The sequence below is a fragment of the Podarcis gaigeae genome (genome assembly GCF_964106915.1).
Source record: "Podarcis gaigeae genome assembly, chromosome: 3".
Taxonomy (NCBI): domain Eukaryota; kingdom Metazoa; phylum Chordata; class Lepidosauria; order Squamata; family Lacertidae; genus Podarcis; species Podarcis gaigeae.
This window is the reverse complement of record NC_139680.1, coordinates 98,065,216-98,090,727: the sequence shown is the minus strand read 5'-3', so window position 1 is coordinate 98,090,727 and position 25,512 is coordinate 98,065,216. Positions and strand designations below refer to the sequence as shown.

Genomic DNA, 25,512 nt, shown 5'->3' with positions numbered 1-25,512 from the left:
AGGCCCCGCCTTCTCTACGTCCAAGTTGCGTCTGCGGCCGGGCTGCGATTGCCGCAAAGCATTCTGGGCACTGTAGTCCGCCCTCACAGAGTTACAATCCCCAGCGAGGCTCAAGGAACCCTAGAACTGTCTCAAGAATACGTGTATTAAAGAAAGCATTCAACGAACCGGGGTTGGGGGCGGGAATAACCGATATGGGCTGCGATTCTAAACACATTTACTTGCCACAAGCTCACTGGGACCCCATGAAACTTCTGCGTAAGGTGCAAAAAAACCCCTAACTATAAGCCCTTACAGGCAAGCTACCAGCCACTCCTCCTCCAGGAGGAGCCACAGCAGATCCAGCCCAGCCCACTGTCGTAAGCGGCGGACTTGGGGGGCCGTAAAGCGACAGGGGAGGAAATCCACGTGGGAAGCGGAGCAGGAAGTTCGGCAACATGGGGAAGAGGAAAGCTCGCCGGCAGCAGCAGCTGATCAGCAGCTTGAGTAAGAAGCAGAAGAAGCACCTCAAGGATTTCGGGGAGGAGCACCCCTTCTATGATCGGTGAGCGGGGCTTGTTTGAATGGCGTCTAAGGTGAAAGGTGAAGGATCTGTTTGCTGACGAGGCTTCTTGCCTGCAACGATATCCCTACAGTAGCCTTCCCTGAGTCGGCGCCCTCCTGGTGTTGTCGGACTACGACTCCCATCGTCCCTGGTAACTGGCCCTGCCGGCTAAGGGTGATGGGAGTTGGAGTCTAACAACGTCTGGAGAGCCACAATTTCCCCATCCCTCACATAGACTGAATTGCTAAGGCTCCGAGGATTTTGGCTGTCCTAAATGCCCTTCTCCCCACGCCTGCAGCATTTTCAGTGATCCATAGCTGACTATATGTCTTCATTTTCATTTTTCAATGGCTTTTGCCTCCTTTCTTCCTGTGTCTTCATCTCTCACAACTGATAGAGAGCAGAAAGTTTTTAGTTATCTGTCCCAGAATGCAGAGGATATTGCCTCCCCAGTCAGAGGCAGTCCAGTCAGCATCCATCTGTATCGGGAGACAATGGAGGAATGCGCCTATGGGGCTGACAGCAAACTGTTGGAAGGTTACAGAGCCTGCTGCTGCTGTAGAAGCCAATACTGGAGAGAGAAGTTTTGTTGCAGTTGGGGCAGATGAAGGCGTCCGGTTGTGCTGCTGCAGATGCACCATTGTGTTTCTTCTCTCTGGGAACCGCAGGAGGGGAGTGCTGTTGTGAACAGATACCACCCCTTGCTGGTTTCCCATGGGCATCTGGTTGTGATCAAGGCCCAGCTGCTCATAGTGTGCACACTTATCCCACACTCAACCTCTGTTCACTGTTTTTGCATGGTCCTGTAGTGCTTCAAAACCCCGCAAACACTACAGTTTGACAGGAGTGAGCACTGGGGCAAAAGAGTTGTGCGATCCACCACAAGTCTTTTAGACTGCCGTTGTATGCACACTTACCAGGGGCCAAGCCCCATAGAGTTCAGTGGAGCTTACTTCTGACTAAACATGCCTATTAAAAGCTATTGCTTGTACCCAGTATAACTGTATCTTTGGGCTCCTCCTTTCCTTTCCAATTATTCAATGCCAGATTCTCTACAATGTATTAGGTGATGCAGCAGCAATAATAATAATCTGGGATTGATGCTTTTTTCCCTTCAGTCATTTGGGGCCCAGAAAGGACAACTCACTTGGGATGGTTTGATCACAGCTTTCTGTAAAGTTTCCTCTTTTTGAAAGGTGCAGTTCAGCTTTGAGCCATCAGTGATCTCCTTCCAGCTACCAGGTGGTGTCCACACAGGTGTGCAAAGGCTGCACACAGTAGAGTGATGCAAGCATTAAGGAACTCTTAAAATATTATTGTCTTTTGGAAATCTCTTGTTGTTCTGGTTCCAATCAGGACATTATAAGTTGTGATGGGCAGCTATGTGCAGTAATGCTCACGTCTTCTTGTGCTAAACTCTCCAAATATTAAAAGCTACACACCATTTTGATTATTTTTAAATTTTTTTTCAATCTATGTATCAGTTGCTAAAGATAAATTAAATTCAAATGGTTTCCTTTTAGGGTTTCTGGGAAAGAAAAACAAACTCAAATCTGTGAACTGGTAAGAGTGACCCTACCTTTTTTTAAGCATGCCTCTTTTTATATGGATAAATTAATAGGAAATGCTAATGCATGAAAACCGACTAATTGTATTAACACAGTTAGTTCAAATTCTATAGCACATCCCTCCTCGCTGCCTTTGCTGTTTCCATCCCTGGTTGCAGTGTAATTCGATAGCTCAGTGTGGTGCTAATAGTGGCAATGTTGCAGGTTTGATCCCTGTATAGGGCAGCTGCATTGTATTGCAGGGGTTCGGGCTGGATGATCCTCAGGGTCCCTTCCAACTCCACAGTTCTATGATTTTATGTGTCTGCTTTAGCGCCTGGTATTTCACCCAGAATTTAGGCTTCAGCATATCTTGTTGGACTCCACTCACATCACCCTCAGCCAAGCACAGCCAGTGGTCGAGCATGGTAGGGATTGTCATCCAACAACATTTGAAAGGCCACAGGTTCCCCATTCCTGTCCTAGCACTTGTGACTTCAGAGAAAAGCTTGCAAATCTGAAAAAGCTGGAGAAGGTTTGCAGAAGTTTGCAGTAATAACAGAGTAGGACTTCAGCAGTCCCATCCTCTGGCTCCAGCTCATTCTCTATCCCTGCCCCAACCCATCCCGCTTGCACAACACATTTCTGCTGTTGCAAATGGGAATTCCTTTCCCTCCTTCCTGCAGCTCCCCACAAGCCCCAAACATCTGCTCCAATGAGTTGAGGGATACTCTAGAGCAGATAGGGGTGCAGGGGAAGAAGAGAAGTACCGTCACGGCCCCTGGCGTGCCATTGGATCTCACCCATAACTTGGATTTCTTAACACAAAACTTGAAATATTTATTAGCAGTTTAAGTCCCATGATGAGGCCTGAATCCCTATTGGAAGGGATGCAAGTGGTCTGCATCAGTCTTCTCCAACCTGTTGCTTTCCAGATGTTTCAGGCTACAGCTGAACACAGCCAGGAGTTGCCCATCTTGAGGGCACCATGTTGTAGAAGGACAGTCTACATGCATGAGATCCTAAGTTTAATCACTGGCATTACCAGTTAAGAAGGAAACCCCTCAGCCTGTGAACTTTGGAGGGTTGCTGACATATAAAAGCTGGATTTGGATAGAATAGAATAGTATAGAAGGTAATACTAGGCTCAGCATCCAGTGATCAGACTCTGTATCAGTATGTTTGCATTATACATTATTTTTTCCCATTTCTAGTCAGAAACTTCTGAGCAGTCAAGCTCAGAAAGTGACACAGAGAATGATTCTGAACAAGCCTCAGTATATCACAAGTTACTGGCCACCTTAAAAACTGCTCCGTATTCGGACAGTGAGGATGATGAAGATGAATCAGAAGGAGGAAGCAACAAAGGTGATGCAGAAGTGGGCAGTGATGATGAGTACGAAGAAGTTGAGGGAGAAATGGAGGACGAAGACAATGACAGCAATGCGTCTGACCCCCCAGAATCAGGTAATCCAGTGCATCTCAAATTCTGTAGAACACAGCTCTCGTACGAATACAACCTACGACTCTTCTTCTTTGTGATCTGGCATAGATCAAGAAGCACCACTGCAGAAAAACAGCCAAGAGGAACCTGGAGATCCAGAGGCTTCTAGCGACCTGAAACATGAAGCTACTGAAGAATTCACAGACGTGCAGCACGAATCTGAGTTTAGCCTGGAAACCAATTTCATAGAAGAAGAGTGTGGTGATCCTTCTGCAGATGGGAAAGAAAGCAGTGGTTCTGCAGATATTGCAAAAGGTAAAATGCATGGTCTTTATATTAAATGTTTGTTGGGTGGGGGAGAGTACCTACATACAAGCTTCTTGACATCTCGAAGGATTGCCTTCAGCTCTTTGGACCAGTCTGAGCCCTGTGGTTGAATTTGGAGGCCCTGTTCATTGGCATGCCACTAAGGCCAATTAAACTGGCAGACACTAGAAACAGGTCCTTTTCAGTGGTGGCCCCTGTCCAATGGAACTCGCAAGGAATGTGTAGTTGGCCTCATCTGTACCTGTTTAAATTAAGAGGATTTTTATTATGGTTGTTACTGTTTTTTAGAGTCTTGTTTCAATTGCTTATTGAAATTTTGGTCATTTTTATGCCTTTATGTTTTAAAAGGTTTAATAATCCTGGTTACTGCTTGCTGGATTCTTGATATTCTATATGAAATATATATATTATTGTATTGTATTATATAATTGTAACTGTGATGGTCTTGGTTATAGGTTCATATGTTGCTGCTTAGGGGAGGACATTATTCCTTAATGTAGCCTAAGAACCTTGAGAAATGGATTTAAAGCAGATCTGAGCAGCTGATGAGCCATAGAACCCGTTCGTTGCCTTCCACCTGAGGTCAGATGAACCTCCGCTTTGTGCTGCCTTATTAAAACTACACAAAGAAGAGTTTGCCATTGCATCTGGCAAACCACACATAGCGAGCTGCGTTTAACTTAAGAGGTCATCAATTGTGCAGATCAGACTTGAACACTAATAGCTAATTGTTTTTTTATTGTCACTAAGTTCAGTTCTCTGGTGGTAGAAAAAATCTCTTGCCATTCCTTCAAAAACCTGCTTGGGTTTGCCAAACCTCTTGAGAATGGGTGTTCCTTTTTTGAGGAATGACAAGGCTAATGTGTATGCTCATTGTAGAACAGAGGTGGACTGCACTGATTGAGGCAGATGGGAGCTGGAGTCCTACCACATCGGGGTGAGGCAGAAGTTCCCCTTTAGCCATGCTGCTGTTTTCTGTACTATAGAATTGCCTTGTCATGCAAGATTCTTTTATGATTACATTCTTCTTCTTCTTCTTCTTCTTCTTCTTCTTCTTCTTCTTCTTCTTCTGTTAGATGCAGCATTTGAGATCTCTGACAGACTGATCAGATTTCTTTTAAAAATGTGTAGATCAGAGTCTAGTTTTCATAACATTGTTTTTATCTCTCCACACAGATCCATTTAAGTGTCATGTCGAAGAAGAACTGGAAGAAAAACAAATAGATAAAATTCTTGCGTGTTCAAAATCTACCAGCCAAGTCAAGGTAATAACGTACATTTATGTCATATTCACTGTGGTTGGTTTCTATTCCTTATTTGGTTCAAAACTTGCTGACTCATCTATGAATGTGTTGTTCTCATCCTCTGTAAAAAAAGAGAAATAGGGTATTTTACAGCGTATCTGAGACTATTAACAGGAGTTGTGTTTAACCTTATGTTGTGTTTGTTTCTCCTTTCTAGTGGCCAGCACTGGGTCAGTTAGTGTTTTCTTCAAAATTGGAGAAGTTTGGAATGGTTAAGCCAGACAAAGAAGTTGATTTGAAACGGCTTAATCTTCGCAAGCCTTTAGGATCTGCTTGGCCTAAAGTCAACAGCCCATTCCTTTCCACGCAGATGAAATCAAAAGATCAGCCATTTACTTCGCTGCAGAAAGAGCTTTTCTGCATCATGAATTCATACAAGGACTTGTTCTACCCTGAGAGGACTGCTTTAAGCAATGGGGAAGAAGTCCGTCAAGTCTACTGCCTGCATGCCCTGAACCACGTATTGAAGGCAAATGCCCAAGTGCTTGGCAATAATGCCAAGCGAAGGGACCAAAAACCTGGGACTGACGATGATAGCTTCAGAGATCAAGGACTCACAAGACCAAAGGTGAAAGGATTTCCTTAATTTGTCGTCATTGCATGGAAAACATGCCTTGGTGTATGTGGTATTCCCTAAACAGAGCTGCCATTGTACAGTAAAGGTGTCCCTTCAAATCAGCCTATGAATCCCTGACCAGTAGGGGAATGATTAAATCTCTTACAACTTGGAAACTGTAAGGTGCCCATGCTTGGCCAACTGTCCATGAGTCCATAATCATCATGCAATAAGACTTCGATTGATTCCACCCAATATTTGCTTCTCTTGTGTCGCAAATAATGGACCAATTTTCTTTTTGGACTTGAGTAGAAAACGTTATTGGAATCTCCAGGATCTATTCCTTGGGGATGTTTAACTATTGTATCATAACACTGGGTATGTTTTTTGTTTCTTTGTTAGATCTTCATTTTAATGCTCAAATGCCAGGGACAGGGAGTTTGATAATGAATGACAAACATGGTTCAATATATCCATGGATATATCCATGGAGAATGCTCCTTATTTCTGTGTAGTTATCTAGAACTCTCTCATTCATATATATGGACCCAGGTATTTACTGAATTGCCTTCTCCAGCAGCAATCTGCCTGCTCACTGAGATTATCATCTGAGACCATTATCCAATCCAACACCACTGGTCTGTGTGTCAAATGAGGAGAAAACACCATTTCATTGGTGGCTCCTCACCTTTGGAATGCCATCCACAGGGAGACCCACCTAATGCCCTTATTACTGTGATTTAGGCACCAGTCATTTTTTTCTACTGTTTTCCCATGCTTCTTAGAACGGTAAATTTTAACACTTACAACTTCGAGCAGCTCTCATTTTCACTGGCCTGTTTGAACAGACAATTGCTGTTTTAGTTCGTTGTGCTAGTTATTCTCATTACAGTATTTTTTTACTCTCTTTCTACTTTGTTAGCTGCCCTGGGTACAAAGATAAATTTATGTTATAGGTTGGGTAGGATATAAATTCTGCAAATACGTATTTTAAGGAGTAGTCAGTCAGCTAAAGCTAGATGAGGGGCACATAATATTTTTAATGGCTAGCCCTGAATACCTACAATATAGCATCTCACTCTCTGTGTGTCTTCTTTTGAAAAATATTTCTTGCTCAAAATAGATTTGCTTCTGCATTTCCCTGCATAGGTGTTGATAGTGGTGCCCTTCCGGGAATCTGCTTTACGTGTGGTGCAGATTTTCATCAGCCTCCTTGAATCGACAAGTCAAAAGAAAATTGATGTTAGTAACAAAAAGCGGTTCAAGGGGGAGTTTGGCTCAGATCCAGAAGAGAAACCGCCCAATCTGAAAAGGCCAGAAGATTATGAAGCTGTCTTTGCTGGGAACATTGATGACCACTTCAGGCTAGGTACTGACATTTTAAGATCAGTCCTTTTGTGTTCTAAAAAATAGTTCAAAGCATTAAGCATGTTTTACAAGTTTAGGGTTGTTTTTTTGAATGCCCAGTGGAAGCCCACCAAATCTCCAAAATAGTATTCGATTTTTTGCGTAGATTTTTTTTCCCTTGGTAAAGCCAACACTGCCTTGTTTTTAAATGTAATTCTCCCTCTTACCATTTAGACTCCTTAGGGCTGCTTCATTTGTAGGAAAAACAACGAAGAGTCACTTGGCACCAAATTTATTATGATATTTTGTGGAGTACAGTCCATTTCATCAGATGCAGGAGTTGCAGGTGTGGTTTGGTGTGTAGTGCTGCAAACAGGGATTTCAAAAGAAAAAGATAGCACAAAGTGCTAACCCCACTACTTTGTGTATCTCATTTGCTTTAGATCTCTCTGTTTATAATCTTCCACAAACCATACACACCCACACACACCTGCAATATTTTTACCAGTTGCCAGTGATGTGGGTTTGCTGGGAAAATAATTCCAGTGCCCAAAAATGATTTAAATGTGGTTTAGCATGTTTGCTTTCTGATTAGTTAGTATGCTGTAATAACGTTTTACAAAGCATGCAGTGTAAATTTTATACACTGAATAACTATCTCTAATTTTTCTGCAGTTGCCAAAATTATTTGTATGGAACAATTTCCTTAGTGGGAAAAAAATAGTCAAGTGCAATTAATGCAGCTTAGATGTTTCATTCAAAGCCTTACAGATATTATTGAAATACTTGAAATATTTAAAACATTATAATGACAACACCAAAAACTGTTAGCATGCTAATTTCAGCATGCCAAAAGAGCTGTACAATTATATTGTATGTGTGTGCATGCATTTATGCTTTTTTACGAATAGTACTATGAAAAACGTACATTGCAATCTTTAAACTTTCCCAGTTTCACTACCAGCGTATTTGTTCATCTTGTTACTATGTAATTTTGAGGAACAATGCATTTTCAGAAATGGACACTCTTTTTCCATGGAAAATTCCATTGCATTGCAAACAGTTTGCATGGAAAATTTGATTGCAGAACCATTTTTTTAAAACAACAACAAAGGGCTCAAGCTTGGCCCTGCTTGTAACATTGAGGCAAATGCACAAGCTGGACCACATTGCGTGGGTTGGATGTGATTCAAAACAATTGGTGCTTCAGAATTATGGATGAAGCTGCTGCTACTTAATTGTCTTTCATGCTCTCCTTCCTCTGCTTGAGACATTGCTGCCAAGCGGAGTAGACAGTACTGGCTGAGATGGGCCAGTGGTCTCATTCGGCCATAACTCAGCTCAGTGGAGGACCTTATATCCTGCTCCTTTTTGTTTCTTTTAAACTACTCTGATCTCCCTTGGCTCTCTACGGCAAGATTGACTTAAGGTAACAAAAGATGGTAGGGAGATGCAGGCTAATCTCACTGAGCATCAGCACTGAGAGCTGTACTGGATATATAACTCCAGCAGCTATGGGCCCAACCACATTGTGCAGGGTTGAAAAGTAGATGCCTTGGTGTATTTCCCCGCTGCCTAGCAACTGCATCACTTGTCCTTCCTCCTCAAAAGTGAAGAAGAGGTGGACGTGGACTAATTTGGAGAGCACAAGAAAACGCTTTGCACAACCATGGGAAGACATGCTCAGTATGGAGAAATTGGCTGGGACAGAAGCAGTATGTGGCTGTGTCTTGTGCTGCTTTTGGTCCAGTTGTGCCTTTACCCTGCATAAAGTTGGACCGTGCCCTGGTATTTCAGGAGTCAAAATCTTAGACACAGAGAGTGTGTCCCCCTCTTCTCAATCAGCTGGTTGTTGCTCTGTGTAAAACAGGAAATCTGTCCATTGGTCCTCTGTGGCAGTGCTGTGATCTTTGGAAGACCCTTGAGATCATCTTCTGAGGTCGTCCTTTATGTGCCTCCTCCTTGAGAGGTCCGCAGGGTGGCAACACGAGAACGGGCCTTCTCTGCAGTGGCTCCCTGTCTGTGGAATGCTCTCCCCAGGGAAGTTCGCCTGGTGCCTTTATTATACACCTTTAGGCACCAGGCAAAAACGTTCCTTTTTAACCAGGCCTTTGGTTGATCTGATTGATATCTTACGCCCTTTTAAAATGAGACCCCTGGGTATAGGGCGGTATACAAATTCTAATAATAAAAAAAATTAATAATATTAATAATAATTTGTGCCATGCCTTCTCCTTACAAACTGGAAAGTGCCCAGGGAAGAGAGAAACTAGGATAGTGAAGGATCTGGAATCCATTACCTATGAGGAACAGTTGAAAGAGTTGGGCATGTAAAGCCTGGAGGAGAGAAGATTAAGGGGTTTTGTTGTTGTTTAGTCGTCTTAGTCATGTTCGAGTCTCCATGACCCCATGAACCAGAGCATGCCTTGGAAACTCTCACTTTCTTCTCAAAGCTTCTCCTTTTTTATGTCCATGGAGTTTTCTTGGCAAAATACTGGAGTGGTTTGCCAGTTCCTTCTCCAGGAGGGTTTGACAGCGGTCTTAAAATATCTGAAGAGTGATCACACAGAAAAGGGAGAAGACGGGTTCTCCATTGCTGCTGAAGCCAGGACTTAGAAACATTTGGAGAAGCTGCCAGATGATAAAAGAGCTATCTGAGGATGGAACAGACTGCCTTGTGTGGCAGTGGTGGACTTTTATTTTGCTGGAGGTGTTTAAACAGAAGCTGGGCAGCCATTTATCAGGAGTGCGCCCTGCATTGCAGATTCTTCACTGAGCAGCGTGTTGGACTAGGTGAATTCCCAGGTCCCTTCTAACTCTACACTTCGGTAAGCATAGAGCAAAGCTGTATGCTTTTGTATGGAACATGCAGCCTGCTAATCTACCACCAGCACAAGCACACCCCAGCTGCAATGGTGTGCAATAAACATTGTGGATGCCAAGGTGTGGAAGCTGCAATAATCGTTGTGCAGGCATAGGTGGAGGCAGCCCTTATTCTGGAGTTGTTGAACCCCTAACGAGCCCTGCACTGCACTGAAACTAGAAAACTGAAATCGAATCTGATGGCAGTCTTGTAACCGTCACTCTTCTTTGTTGCCCTTGAGGACTGGAGAAAGCAGAAATTCAGTAAATGATCTAGATGTTGTGTTTGTCTGCAAAATGGTGATTGTGCAGCTAGAATGCCTGCGGCTTCCAGCTGATCCCTGCTGTACTCTCCCCAGGTGAAGTGAGTCCAAATGTTGGCTAAACAGAAAGCGTCAAGACTCTTCCAGAAATTGCAATTTCATGCTGGTTTATTGGTGCATTATGCAGAGTCTTTCCCTGTGGCTTGATGTCTAGGACTCTTGCTATGAGAAGGCTGTTTTAAAACTTAATGTTACTTGAAGGTATTGTCTCATGAAAGACATTGCTTAATAATACAGCCAAGAGATGCAAGTAGTGCGTCATGACTGCCGCTGATGGTTTCCTTTTGATTAAGTCCAGTTGCCAAATGGTTCCCTTCAGGATTTCCCTTCCCTGTACGAATGTTTCTTACTTACTTACTAGGCATGCTGAAAGAAGCAGAGAAGTTCTCTTCACCGTAGTGACAAACATGGCGTGCGTTCATTTTTGTGATACTGGTTGCTGCATTGTCACTTAATGTTGACCCTGTAGGTGTGTTTGGAATCAGGGAAGCAGCTGATCCCAATTCAAACAAGGGAATTGGAGGAAGGTCTACTATCCAGTTCATGTCGTCGGTTCCATGTATTTGGACCCACCAGTGGGCTTTACACCATGGCGGTGGTTGCATGGAAATGGGTTGTGCCTCCATTTAGGATGGGGAACATTTTTTTACTCCATGTGCCAGGTCTTTATCAGGATCTGCCTTGCAGACTTAATTTGATGAGTGGGCAGGGCTGCCCACCTGTCAAAATGCCTTTCACTCTGATGGGAGTGAGAGAGGAGCCTTTGTGAGTTTCCCTCACCCTTCCCCTTTGAGTCTCTAGTCTCATGCTGATCTTGTTCTGCTGCCTAGGCTGTGCATTTTTTGCTGGGAACAAGATCATGCAACCAGTGCAGGATTAAACCCTGCCTGTCAGCTGGTGTCACCAGTGATGTCAGCTGATGGGTGGATGGTCATAGGTTTGGGGAAGATATGCTCTTGGCAGGCCAAGATATGCTCATGGGCTGGATGTTCCCCATCCCTGACTTAGGGCCTATCCCAAGGGCAGCATTCCCTCATGGGCAACCCTAGCTAGCAATGGGTAGGACCAAAGAAGAAGAAGAAGAGGAGTTTGGATTTGATATCCCGCTTTATCACTACCCGAAGGAGTCTCAAAGCGACCAACAATCTCCTTTCCCTTCCTCCCCCACAACAAACACTCTGTGAGGTGAGTGGGGCTGAGAGACTTCAGAGAAGTGTGACTGGCCCAAGGTCACCCAGCAGCTGCATGTGGAGGAGCGGAGACGCGAACCTGCTTCCCCAGATTACGAGTCCACCACTCTTAACCGCTACACCACACTGGCTCTCAGAGACAAAATTGGGCAGAGTGACACATGTGATCATTGCCTTTTGTAGAATAAGCTGCATCCACTCAGAGGTTTCTATGCACACTTGCATGCTCACCCAACTCACCCATACATACACAGCCATTGTGATCAGGTGCGAAGGTTGTGATGGTTCAGAGAGAAAGGAACAACTATACACAACCGTTCTGGGATTCTGTGGAATAATGACTGTTGAAATGACTGACTGGTGACTGACTTGCCTGTCTGTGTTTGGGCAGGTGTTTCTGTTCTTCAGAAGAGCATACGGCTGTACGCGCCTTTTTACTCCTCCGATATTATCATTGCATCTCCCCTTGGCCTGAGGACTGTTATTGGAGCTGAGGGAGAGAACAAGAGAGACTATGATTTCCTCTCGTCCATAGAAATTCTTATCATCGATGAGGCCGACATCTACCTAATGCAGAACTGGGAGCATGTTTTGGTAATGCATCTCCTTACCCCTTCTTACCCTTTTCACTCATGTATCATGCCTCACGAACAGGGTTCACAAGATAGGTAATGCAGTAAACAGCCAGAAAATTTTAACGCGGGTGTTTAATTTGAACTCATGGGATGGAGACATGTGCTCTGGGTTTCTGAGTGTGGATGCATTCTTAAAATTTAGCGAAGCCGATTCTCCTTTCGGACTGCCTTCAACAGGCAAGGCTTCCCTCTAGAAGTAGCACATTGCTTAGAAATTCTCCTGGCAAGGCTTCCACAAGTAGCAATGGCCACCAGCTTTAAAAATAGGATTACAGTGGTGCCTCGGGTTACAGACGCTTCAGGTTACAGACTCCACTAACCCAGAAATAGTACCTCAGGTTAAGAACTTTGCTTCAGGATGAGAACAGAAATCACGTGGCGGCAGCGGGAGGCCCCATTAGCTAAAGTGGTGCTTCAGGTTAAGAACAGTTTCAGGTTAAGAACTGACCTCCAGAACGAATTAAGTTCTTAACTCGAAGTGCCACTGTAGTCATATCTGTGGAGGATAAGGCTATTCTCTACTTCCACTGTCAGAGGCATTATGCCCTGAGTACCGGTTTCTGGGAATTTCAGATTGGTAGAGTTCAGCTGTACTGATGTCTGTGAGAAGCCTGCCAGCAGGACATCTGGTTGAGCACTGTGATAACAGGATGCTGGACTCAATGGGCCACTGGCCTGATCCAGCCAGCTCTTCTGATGTCATGCTAGAAAATAGTGGGGAGTTCTTTCTAAGGGCAAATCAGTTGCAAAGACATGGAAACTATGAAAAGCAGCCTAAGCAGCTCCTGTGATCTCTTCTTGTATCATATTATTTCCTGTGGGCCGGTTGAGAACATTAGAACCAACTAAAAGATTTCATTTTGTATGGTTTCTAACACTGGATGGTTCAAACAACACTTAGAGCAAGCCAGGTGTCGAATGACCCTCGTTTCACTAAACACATGCTGCAGTGATCATTGACAGTCTCTTGGATGCTGCAGAACAATTTTCCAGAAATGAGCTTGAGAGGCAACAAAAGCCTCCTAGCAACAACAGCCAAAGAACTGTTAGGAACATAAGGAAGCTGCCAAATACTGAGTCGGACCTTTGGTCTGCCTAGCTCAGTATTGTCTCGGTGCCAGGCGAGAATGTTTCTCTATAACCAGGTCTTTGGCTGATTAAACAATCTATGGCCTTTAAAATGTGCTCATGGGAGTGGGGGGTTATTGATTTGATTGTTTTGTTACCTATTTTGTGTTCTCCTGTTGTATTTTTATGTTGTGAACTGCCCTGTGGTCTTTGGATGAAGGGCAGTATACCAACAATTCTGTACTGGCTGGCAATGGCTCTCCCAAGTTTTCAGGCGCATGAATCCTTGGGATCCCTGGAGATGCCAAGGATTGAACCTACGGCCTTCTGTATTCAGACTGGTGCGCTACCAGTGAGCCAAATCCGCTTCTCAGTTTCAGCCAGGAAAGGAGTTTAATAGTTCAGATTTGCATTCACGTGGCTCATTTTAGTATAATGCATGAACTTTTCAGGGTTCTCTTTCCTTGATTTTCCTCTTCCTGCAAACCAATCCAGATTGACGGACATCTTCCTTTTCTTTTTAAAATCTGCTCACAGCACCTGATGAACCACATTAACCTGTTGCCTTTGGAGTCTCATGGGGTGGATTTCTCGCGGGTGCGAATGTTCAATCTGAACAACTGGTCCAAGTATTATCGGCAGACGCTGCTGTTCAGCGCCCTCCAGGATCCACAGATCAACTCCATCTTCAATAAGCACTGCTTCAATTACAGGGGGCAGGTTAGTGTTCACATGTGTCTGTAGCCCTTGTATAGAAGTGAAGAAGGCTTATTGGCCTTCCAACATGACCTTGCAGCAAAGGGCAATGGGAGGGTGTGTGCTTATGGACTTACAGATAATAAATCTTCCCATTCCTAATGTGTTTTAATGTCTCAAGACAAGCTGACCTCAGATTATTGCTGCCTCCAGTTATTACATTTGTCTCCTGCTGCCAAGCTGATATTGAAGCTTGTTTGTTAAAATATCCCACCCCCCCCATTGTCCCGTTAAAGATATAAACCTTGACAGGCATTGTCCTCAACAGTAATGTCCTATTTCTATCTTCCTTGCACCAACACAAATCTTCTTTGTTCATGTAAAATAAGGGTTGGCAACTAGTATCCCTGGGGCCAAGCACAACCCTATGATGAGTACCCTCTGTCTCTCTTCCTCCCTTAAATGGTAATTTATAGGTACAAAGAGAAAGCATAGCGTGCAGGAGACTTTCCTGTAAAAGGAAGTGTCTCCTTTCCCCACAATTCTTGATTTACTTGTCGAATTCACCACTCTCCTTGACGAGTTGATGGCCACTAGTTAGAGGGTTTTTTAAAAAAGGATTAAGCCAGTTTGTGGAGGATAGACAAATGGCCTTATTAAGTACTGCTAACCTTGACAGCTGAATGAAGAATCCTTTTTCACAAGCAACTTACCAGTTGCTAAAGCTAAATAATGAAGGTAGCCGTCATCGCCATGCCCTACTTGTTTCTAAGAGCACCCGGCTGTCCGTTGCTGTTGAGAACAGGATTCTAAAGTAGACAAGGGGGATGTACAATAAAATGTTGCAGTTCCAGTTCTATATTGGTTTTATTCTGCTTTAAGGGCAATGGCATCCTTCAGTGAATGCTGGGAATTGCAGTTGTTTGTTTTTATTTTTTTAAGTTTTAAGTTTTTATTGTTTTTAAAAAATTGTACACTCTTTACACCAGAGGATTTTACAACCAAAATAAACCATAATACAAACAAGAACATGATTTTGCTTTTCATTCATGTTAATCTCCTCCTTTTAACTCCTTGTTCTTAACCTCTTAAATCACATATATATCATTAACAATTTTCCAAATGCTGCCCTGTACCTCCCTCCCCCCCGTTCCCGTTACTTCCCTTCACCCATGTGTGATCTTCTCAATCTAATATTTTTTCTCGTTGTGTTAACAAAAGTTTGTATTTGTTGTTCCATATATGTCATGACATTGTCTTGTATCCTTGCGCATTTTACCTATTGCATGTTAAATTTAAGCTCCAAAACCAAATCTTTCCATGTATTCCTTTATGCACTCCCACTCTTTGTAAATTTTTTGGTTGGAACATGTTGCAGCTCTAGTTCAGTGTCCCCTTTCTCAATAGGATGTTCCATTCTGTTTCCTCCTCCTGTGTAGTTTTCCATTTTTCCACCCCAAGAGGCAGCCAGTGTTCTGGGTATGCGAAGCACCCTCAGTCCTCATTAGGCTGTTTTGCGTCTCTTAGTCCCCTGAGCAAGGAAAATATTGTTTATATATTTGCAAACCTTGGGCAGAGGGAGTGTTTGGGTTACATAAGCAAATAGCACTCATGCCTGAGTGCTGGTTATAGAGGGAATGAAGAACCAAACTGTTCCAAGCCGGCAAGCCAACTCTTAGCCTTTCCATGAGAGTTGATCTCAGATGTAACCTGTCTGTTCTAACATTGCCTTCATTTGCCTGTTGGGTTTGCTTCTTGCAGGTAGCAGTAAGGAACATACCTCTGAAGGGCTCTATAAGCCACGTTGTAGTACAGCTTCCTCATGTTTTTCGCAAGCTGGAAGCAGAAAATTCCATTTCTGCAATAGATGCCAGGTAATGTGGTCGTTTCAGCTGTGCTGTTCTGACATCAGGTTCAGATTTGGTGCTCAGTAGAGTGTAGCATTGTGGAAAGAGTGTGTGTGTGTGTGTGTGTGTGTGTGTGGGCAGTGGGCGGGGGAATAAATTTTAAAAATCCAAGGAAACCAACACAGCCTGCTGAATGGCAACATTATGCACACCAGAATCTTTGGCTAACCTCCTGCGGTGCTATAGAAACCTCAATCCTATATACTAATAGCAAACTCCTTCTCCAAGCACTGATCTTTATGCAGGCAAAACGGCACCATCTGCAGACAAGGAGGAGGTGTCAGCAGGGGACCTCAAGCCTTGCCAAAGTGCATTGAATCTTTAGCCAGGGGGCAGGCAGGGAAGCCTAGCGGGCAGACCCCAGAAACGGCACAATGAGGACTGGGCACACTCTGTAGGCAAAGATTGCTACCCAGTGGCGTAGCGTGGGGGGTGCAGGGGGCGCCGGCCACACCGGGCGCAACATCTGGGGGTTAGGGTTAGGGGGCGCAAATCCACAAATTAGGGGGTGCAAATTACTTGCCTTGCCCTGGGTGCTGACAACCCACGCTACGCCACTGTTGCTACCTACCAGGGCTGTGGGGAGATGATGGTGATAATAATAATAATAATAATAATAATAATAATAATAATAATAATTTTTATTATTTATACCCCGCCCTCCCCAGACCGGGCTTAGTGCGGTTAACACCAGATATAAAAACAATGGATTAAAATACAACTTAAAAACAAGATTAAAATACAACATTAAAATGCAGCCTCATTTCAGTAGAAACTCAAATCAAAAACTTTTTGGGGATGAAAACATCAAATCTTTACCAAGGCCAACTATCCAGACTGGTCCTACGTGGGCCAGAAAAAAGCCAGGCAAGTCCCCAAATAGGGGTTCCATCACAGAAGGAAAAGGAAAGAGGGGAAGGGGATCAGGCTGGTTCCAAGCCAAAGGCCAGGCGGAACAACTCTGTCTTACAGGCCCTGCGGAAAGAAATCAGATCCTGCAGGGCCCTGGTCTCATGAGACAGGGCGTTCCACCAGGGCAGAGCCAGTGTTGAAAAGGCCCTGGCTCTGGTTGAGGCTAATCTGACTTCCTTAGGACCCGAGAACTCTAAGGTGTTGCTGTTTATGGACCTTAAGGTCCTCCGCGGGGCATACCAGGAGAGAATAGAAAACCAGAGGATGGAACTCTGGAAGATGGCAACCCTGAACAACTCTGCACTGAAACACTCTGTTGCCGGTCCCAATTATTTTCCTTGGGCATTAGACACTTGCCTTGTGGAGGACTCCTAAACGTTTCCTTGTAGTTAAGTGCTCTGCATTGCAGCTGCAACAGCCCTCCCCAGTCTGATGCCCTCCCAAGTGGTTTGGACTGCATCTCCCATCACTTGAGCAATGTAATCACTGCCATAGTGGAAATTCCCCATGCTCCCACTAAAGCTCACCAAGAAAGTTTGAGAGCCAAGTGCCCACTCGGTCGCCAAAATATCCTGGGGTGTCCTTTGACCCATCACCATCTATCCACCTAACCAACCTCACAGTGGTGTTGCATAGATAAATGGGACAGGAGAAACCATATAGGTCACCCTGCGGTCCTTGAAGGAAAAGTGGGATATGAATAATAGTAAAAATGCGGAGACGCCACACAATGTTAGATGCAGTTAGTGGTCTGTCTGCAGTGTTTTTACTATGAAACTCTAGCGATCTGTGTATAAATCATTTTTATATGCATTTACGATGTTTTTAATAAGATTTTTTATTGCTTTCGCTAGAAAATACGATCAAGAATAAGATAGCCTGTGGTGCATGTAAAAAATAGTCATAAAGAGACATTTGTGCATATCAGTTAAGGGGGAGACCCTCCTTTTGTATTAAGCAGCATTAATAAAACCTCTCCCAATTGAGAAGGGGGTGACATATTTCCCTTATTCTGCTTATGTAGGAAATAAATTGGAACTAGGCTCCTTCAAAATGGTCCCTTTTGCAGTGTGTTGAGTAAGACGTGTATTTACAACGTAAAGAGAGTGTTTGTGTGTGATATATATTCTACATTTGCATTAAGTGAGATGCTGGGATTTTTTATTTATTTTTGGAGCAGAATAACGTGCTTATGTTTCCTTAATCAGGTTTCATTTTTTCATTGAGAAAGTGTTGCCCGAGTATCGCGATGCCGTCATGTCGCACACACTCATCTACGTCCCATCATATTTTGATTATGTGCGCCTTCGGAACTACTTCAAGAAGGAGGAGTTGAGTTTTGTGCACATCTGTGAATACACCAGTAAATCTGGCATTTCCAGAGCGAGACAATTCTTCCTAAAGGGAGTGAAGCAATTTCTGATTTTCACGGAGCGTTTCCACTTTTATAAGAGGTAGGCTGAGGTGGTTGCTAAAGTCCAAGTCTTTAATAGAAGAGGGTGCATGAGGTCATACTTGCTTCCCCCCCAAAAAAAAATTAATAATGCTTCATAATTAGGCTAAAAATGTGGAATTTTTCACACAGCACTGGAAGATTTTTTAAATGTGTATTATTTTCATCACCTATGCAGCACCATCAATTTAGATGCTGCTCCACAGATCATAAATATAGGTTAAAAGACAATACACTTCTGGTTTGATTTCTGAATGTGTTAATAACTGATGTTTCTTGGGCTCATATTTCTCCCATAGAAAGGTAAAATGTGTCTTGAAAATCATTGCCAGCTGATCATAATGTGATGCTGTGTATACTTTCTTTTGAACCAAAGCTGTACGTATTTATTTAATAGCAAGGAAGGGCCATAGCTCACTGATAGAGAATGTATTTTGAGTGCAAGTCTCAGTTTAATCCCTGACAGCTCCAGATTTGGCTGGAAGAGACCTCTGCCTGACATCCCCGAGAGCTGCTGTTAGTCAGTGTAGACCAGGGGTAGTCAACCTTTTCATACCTACTGCCCACTAATGCATCTTTCTTGATGGTAAAATTTCCTTAGCGCCCACCAGTGCTCGATGGGAGGAAGATTCAGCTTGTGCCATAGAACCCCTTACCGCCCACCTAGAACCCTGAAACACCCACTGGTGGGCGGTAGGGACCAGGTTGTCAACCCCTTGTGTAGACAGTGCTGAGCTAGATGGACCAAAGGTCGGACTTGGTATGAGGAAGTTTCCCTTGTTCCAGAAGTCTGAATTAAGTGGTAAGAACAAAGGTGGATAGAGATGATCCAGTTTGACAAGAGGAGAAGGGACCTAGGGGATGTTACTTTGCTGGTCCACTAGAGGAGTGATCTTTCAATAGGAATCCGCAGGCCTTCCTTATAAAAATGATGCCACCTTTGTCATCTTTGGGGCACCAACTGAAGCCCTTTTGATTCACCCAAACCTTTTAAATTTTGAAGGCTGGGCCTCTCAGCATTTATGTCTGTATTTTAATGGGGGTGGGGGGTACAGTGAGGTTTGTTTTTGTTTGCATTTATGTAGATATCAGTTTGATAGTTTGTTTTGCATTGCATTGTTTTTTACTTATTCACTGAAAGTCAACCAGATACCTTTATGATATAGGGGGTCCAACAAATGCCAAACATACAAAAATAAGGTGGAGAGGGAGGAGGTTCAGCAAATAGCTGCAGGAAGGTTTCAGGCATCCAGAGACTCTGTTTTTGGTGGCTAGCAGTCTACAGAATCTATTCTACCTCTTTGCATTGTAACTTTTAATCCTGCTTCAGGAAGTCCCATTTCCCTTGTTGAAATCCCAAGTCTGTTAAATTTAAAAAGGGGCTGTATTCTGTTTCATCTGTAAATGGTTAAAGTTTCAAAAAGGAATTTCTGTGTTGCCCGGTTGCATATTAATCATTTTGTGCCCTCTTGTTTGTTTGCTTTATTCAGGTACTCAATTAGAGGCATCCGGAACCTTATTTTTTACGAACTGCCCACCTATCCCCATTTCTATAGTGAGGTCTGCAATATGATGAAGCTGGCAGGCAGCGAGGAAGAGGCCACCTTGACATGCACAGTCCTGTACTCAAAATACGATGCTCAGAAGGTGGCTGCGGTGGTGGGTGTCGACCGGGCGGCCCAAATGCTCCAGTCTTCCAAAAATGTGCACCTTTTTGTCACCGGAGAAACAGAGTGAAATAAGCAGTGGACTGAGATTTCGAATGGACTCCTTGACCTGTTCAGCCTATTATTTGGGGCTTCTTCCAGAACAAATGTTAGGGGGGAAAAGGCCACGTCCACGCCATGCATTTAAAATGTGATTATACCACACGAGCAGTTATGGCTCCGCACACCCCAAAACAATCCTGGGAACTGTAGTTAAGGGTGCTGAGAGTTGTTCCCCCCACATTTGCTTTTAACTTTTTTGAATACACTGTCTAATACGATACAGCTACAGTAGGGATCAGCAACTAGCAGACCCTGGCTCCAGTCCACCCCTCTAGCAAGCACCCTTTAGCCCTACAATGGCCAGTGGTTGCCAGCTGTTCTTTAGGGTCTGGTCCATCATTCTCCACCTGTTCCTTGAAGTGACCTTCAGTAAAGCTAGATGCTGACCAGGACACTACGGTGACCAGAAAAACACAGCCAGTCAGTCACTCACCCTTTGGATAACTATAAACATCAAACATGTGAGAGATGTCTTGTTAAAAAAAAAAAGTGATCTATTTGTGTTTTGTCATTGCATTTATTTAAAAAAAAATGTCAAACTTTTTAAAATCTTTGTATAATGATTGTGTCCTTTAAATGTCAAAATAGGCCTGCAGAGCTGTGGTTCACTAGTCTCCGCCATTGCATTGCTGTCTATTTTAGTTTTAAGCTGATTAACTGTGTCTAATTCCTCTAGTGCAGGAACTAAACACCAATAAAGAGGCAATTCCATTTCAATCCCTGAATTAGCCAGCATTGATATAGGAATGTTCCTTTAAAAAAAGAGAGAGAGAGAGTTTATTTTAGCATTTTCAGGTTTACAAGCAACAACAAAGAAAACATTTAAAACATAATCAGTAAATCCCCTTTGACTTCCCTACTCCCTTTTGTGGATCCTTATGCCAACATTTTTCTCCTGCTTCTCTTCTATTACTCCAATTTCTTTAAACAGACCATAATTCAACTTTCAACTACAGGTATTTATTCTTCCTGGTTCCTAATTCTTCTGGTCAGTTTTGCCATTTCAGTGTGGTCCATCAGTTTTATCTGCCATTCTTCCTTGGTAGGGGCTGTATTTTCTTTCCATCTCTGACCTAACAAAGTCCTTGCAGCTATAGTCACATACATAAATAGTCTCTTCTGGTCATTTGGAATCACTGTACCGAAGACTCCTAAAAGAAAAGCTTCTGGTTCCTTAGAAAAGGTTATCTTTAACAGGAATGTTCCTGTTTTTGTACTGAGAGGCTAACTTACTTTATTTCTAAAATTCTACATGCTTCCCAGGCTGACTCATGGTTAGAGACAGAAAAGCAAGCTGCTAAATTAAGATTAAAGGTCTCCTGTCCCTCTCTTCAGGATGTATTTATTAGAGATGAGTGCCTGAGCAACCTAAAGCAGGATAACAAAGTTAGGGAGAAATGAAAGATAAAGCATGTTGCTTTGTAGTTTCTTGGCAACAACAGGGATGTCATTGAAGTCACCCTGTTCACAAAGGCTGATTTTTTATTTTATTTTTTGGAAAAGATCGTAACTTTTGGTTTTAAAATGAAAACTTGAGAAATGGTAGCTACGTAACCACTACATCACCCAAGTGATGGGCCAGGTCAGAGGAGCGGGCGGCCTCTGAGCTGAGTTCTGGAATTGTGCCTGTGTTACTGTTTGACTGACATCTTGTGTGAGCAGAGCAAATTCATTTGCCTTGCTCACACACTGTGTCATTTGTATTGTGCTGGGAACCAGCGCTGCTTAGGTCTGGATCCCCACCACACAAAATACATTACTGTCGGCTGTAAATTGGTGGCGCCTCAAACAGGCCTCAGATACCATTTTATAGTTGCAGAGGAGTGGAACTGGCCTAGAGCCATTTTACTCTCAGAGAGATCCCTGCATATAAAATGTCAAAAGGTTAATCCCTCTTCCCTGTATCTTCTCATGCCACTGTTCTGCTTGAGCTGGAATGGGACTGCCCCTTTGACTTAGCTGATTTGACCTTACTCTGTTTCCTGAGAGCCTATTAAGCTAAGTAATACCATATTAACTGTCTCCTCTTAAAGTGCTGATGATGCCCTGTGTAAAAAGCTTTCAGCGTTAAGGGCTGTGTGCTAATTTCTTGGTTGTTGAAAGCCAGATAAATTGTGGTCCAAAACACTTAATGGGAAACCACCAAGAAATTATCCCTCATCCCTGGAATGAGAGCACACATTATTGGAATTAAATGTTTGTGAAGCATTAAGCAATGACAATGTAAGACAGCCATTCAGAGGAAGGAGCGGGATTTGTGCCAGCATTGGGGAACCTGTGACTCTCCAGGTATTGCTGGACCACAGCTGTCATCAGCCCTAGCCAGGATAACTGGTGATTAGGGATGATGGGATATGAAGTCTCACTACATCTGGTGGGCCACAGGTTCCCCATCCCTTGCCTATATTAATGCTCCTTTCTCTGAATCGTCAACTCTACAGCAAAGGAGACAAATTAGAGAGTTTCTGCCCAGATGGCACCCAAGGGAATATATATGGCATTCAGATCTGAGCAAGCGGGATACGCCTCAGGTGTGTGATAGGTGAAATGCTTCTCAGATAATAAGACAAATGGTAAAAAAAAGTATTTAAGGTTCCCAGGGTGACTGAATAGTTATTTGCACCCAAATTGCAAACACTCTTACGCTGCCATACTGTCTGTTTCCATGGGCTATCCAGTATCTCTCATCCACTGGGAATTTCTCCACTGTGGCAGTTAGTCAGGAACCTCATCTCATTATTTCTGTCCCACTCCCAAGAAGTTTGGGATCTGTTAGGCTTGAAAACAATTAGGCACTACAAGGACAGTTTGGAAAGGCTGATGTAATCACTTCATTTTTGCACACACAGTCTTGGTAGATCAGGCATGGGGGGCCCTCAGGGCCAGGGGCCACTCCTTTTGGCCCTGGACTGGCACACTTCTTGTGACACACACACCTCCCCATGGTAATGTCTCTTGCTTGCCTGGATAAGTAAGACATATCTGTCCATTTCAGTTCTCCAACTTTCTATTTTAATTTTTTAATCTTAACTTCACTTCTCAACATTTCCACAATTTGTGATTATTATTTTTGTGATCCCCATGAAAATCCGCCAGCCTTTTAGTGCACATTTTACTAATAAACACTTTTTTGTATACGGTTTTGACTAATAGCATTTTTGCAAGCAGTTTTCCCTAATGTCCATTTTTGTGAGATAGTTTCACAAATATATGCACTTTCATGTGCACCTTACCCTGGTATATATATTATGTGGCTGAAGAAATGCATTGCAAAACTTGAAGAAGTATGAATTTGAAAGGGTGGCGTTGCACATTGTTTCAGAAAGGGTGGTTTTGGCTCATCTTTAAAAGTGAACTGAATCAACTTTCTCCCCCACCCTTGTCTATATCTGTCTGTCTGTTTGTCTGTCTGTCTCTGTCTAGAAACCTGACTTTATTGCATGGCTAGAATATAATCTTAAGAGTCACATCCATTTCAGCTCCCATAGGGCTGCCCACAAGGGAATGTGACACTTAGTCTTTTTTAAAAAAAAAACCTCACCCTTGTGGTAGATAATATTTCTGTGATGCCCTGGTAATCATAGATATAGATATAGGTGTGTGTTTGTTTAAAACAGCTTTGAATTAATGGCAGGGAATCTCTGATTCCCACCTACAGTGTGCCGTTCACAGAATATTTGGCTCTTTGTTCTCAAACTGTGAGGGAATTAATGCAATTTGTGCTGGTTGACTGACTGAACAGTTTGAAATGAACCATAAAGCCCATCTGTTCACCCAGATGATATCAAGCGTGCTGGGAACAGTGAGGGAATGTAGCGAAGAGGAATTTACAAGTGGTCGTCTTTTCTAAAGTGTGGAGCAAAGTCTTAGTAATTGTGACAGATCTTTATTATATGTACCGTATCTGTGACAAACAACGCTTGCTTGACGATACCATTGGCCTGATCCAGAGAACAAGGAAGTTATCCCAACCAGGGACCACCTGTTCCACATGACAATTGGTTTTGAAGCAGTTGGCCAGAGGGATAGGCTGTGATAACTCAATCAAGATCTGGCGTAGTACTTGCCCGTTTCCCAGAGTTCTTACGGATTCTGGGACAAAAGGCTGAGACTAAAGTTGCTGCTGCTGCTGCTTCAGTTATTTTTGTAATGGTACTTACCGGCATGGAGTACATCCTCTCTCTCCTCCCTCCCTCCCTCTCTTGTTGTGCATGGCTTTTACCAGGCTCCGTTCCCTGCTTTCCATCAGCCCAATGTTTGGTGCTTTAAAACCCTAAACGGCCTCGGTCCAGTATACCTGAAGGAACATCTCATCCTCACCCTCATCGTTCTGCCCGGACACTCAGGTCCAGCGCCGAGGGCCTTCTGGCAGTTCTCTCACTGTGAGAAGCCAAGTTACAGGGAACCAGGCAGAGGGCCTTCTCGGTAGTGGCCCCTGTCCTGTGGAACGCCCTCCCACCAGCTGTCAAAGAGAAAAACAACTACCAGACTTTTAGAAGACATCTGAAGGCAGCCTTGTTTAGGGAAGCTTTTAATGTTTAATAGACTATTGTGTTTTAATATTCTGTTGGAAGCCTCCCAATTAATATTCTGTTGGAAGCTGTGATTAATATTTATTAATTACATTGGAACCTCAGGTTACATATGCTTCAGGTTACATATGCTCCAGATTACACACTCTGCTAACCCAGAAATAGTGCTTCAGGTTAAGAACTTTGCTTCAGGAAAAGAACAGAAATCTGGCTCCGGCAGCGCGGCGGCAGCAGGAGGCCCCACTAGCTATAGTGGTGCTTCAGGTTAAGAACAGTTTCAGATTAAGAACAGAATGAATTAAGTACTTAACCCGAGGTACCACTGTATTATTATTATTATTATTGAGAAGCACGCATTTCTCTCCCAGTCCCACTAGCAGCTGATGCTTTCCTTCCCCACTGCCTGTCACTTGATGGGGACAGGAGAAGGAAGTGCTTTTTCCAGTGCTATTTTTCTAGAAAAAGAGGTGCCGGAACTTACCATGAACACCTCCCTGGTTCTCTTATAATGGCAATGGCACCCATCTGAGAAGTGCTGGAACTGAGTTCTGGTAAGTTCCCACTGAAGAAAAGCCCTGGTTTTGCCAGCCCTATATGTCTGGAACTTCCCAAAGAGACACCTAACTGCCCCAGTGCCATGAGCCAGGGACACACAGGTTTGCTGAAAATAAAAATAATTTCTAAAAACACAACTGAGACCCTTTAGCCTTCTAGGCATAATCTTGGCATGCTTTGAGAATGGATGGTGTCTGTGAAGCCTCTCTGATGAGCAAAGCCCAAAGCATATCCACTGTCAAGAGACGGTGTTGCCTCTGAATACCAGTTGTTGGAATTCATGCGTGGGAAGAGCCCCGTCATGCTCAGGACTGTTTGTCCACTGTGAGAACAGGATGCTAGATTAGATGCGCCGTTGGGCCTGATCCAATATGGCTCTTCTCATGTCATATGGCTCCATTTGCCAGTAAGCTACAGCTTGTCAATAGGCGAGGGCTAAGGAGAAATCTGTATTGTTCCTCAGACAAATTTCACTTAATAATTTAAAGCAAAGAAGCATTGCTAGTTGTCTCTCCACCCGCTTTTGACTTGGCGTAGGAAA

At 43.5% G+C, this 25,512-nt stretch overlaps 1 protein-coding gene across 1 annotated transcript; it reads left to right on the top strand.

Moving 5' to 3' along the window:
• The first annotated feature begins 70 nt into the window (after positions 1–70).
• On the top strand, positions 71–20,433 carry UTP25 (UTP25 small subunit processome component). Its single transcript, XM_083733304.1, has 12 exons — positions 71–544; positions 2,068–2,107; positions 3,306–3,558; positions 3,644–3,850; positions 5,039–5,127; positions 5,324–5,734; positions 6,872–7,091; positions 11,836–12,038; positions 13,685–13,867; positions 15,605–15,717; positions 17,871–18,116; positions 19,606–20,433. Exons 1-12 carry the CDS (start codon positions 438–440, stop codon positions 19,850–19,852), a joined length of 2,319 nt encoding a protein of 772 aa, XP_083589430.1. The 5' UTR covers positions 71–437; the 3' UTR covers positions 19,853–20,433.
• The last annotated feature ends 5,079 nt before the right edge of the window (positions 20,434–25,512 follow it).

Excerpts from the sequence above, each read along its gene's own strand:
- UTP25 (XM_083733304.1), top strand. The coding sequence starts at position 438 with ATGGGGAAGAGGAAAGCTCGCCGGCAGCAGCAGCTGATCAGCAGCTTG. Across the intron at positions 15,718-17,870 it reads ATTTCTGCAATAGATGCCAG|GTTTCATTTTTTCATTGAGA; the intron begins GTAATGTGGTCG and ends TTCCTTAATCAG. Across the intron at positions 18,117-19,605 it reads CGTTTCCACTTTTATAAGAG|GTACTCAATTAGAGGCATCC; the intron begins GTAGGCTGAGGT and ends TGCTTTATTCAG.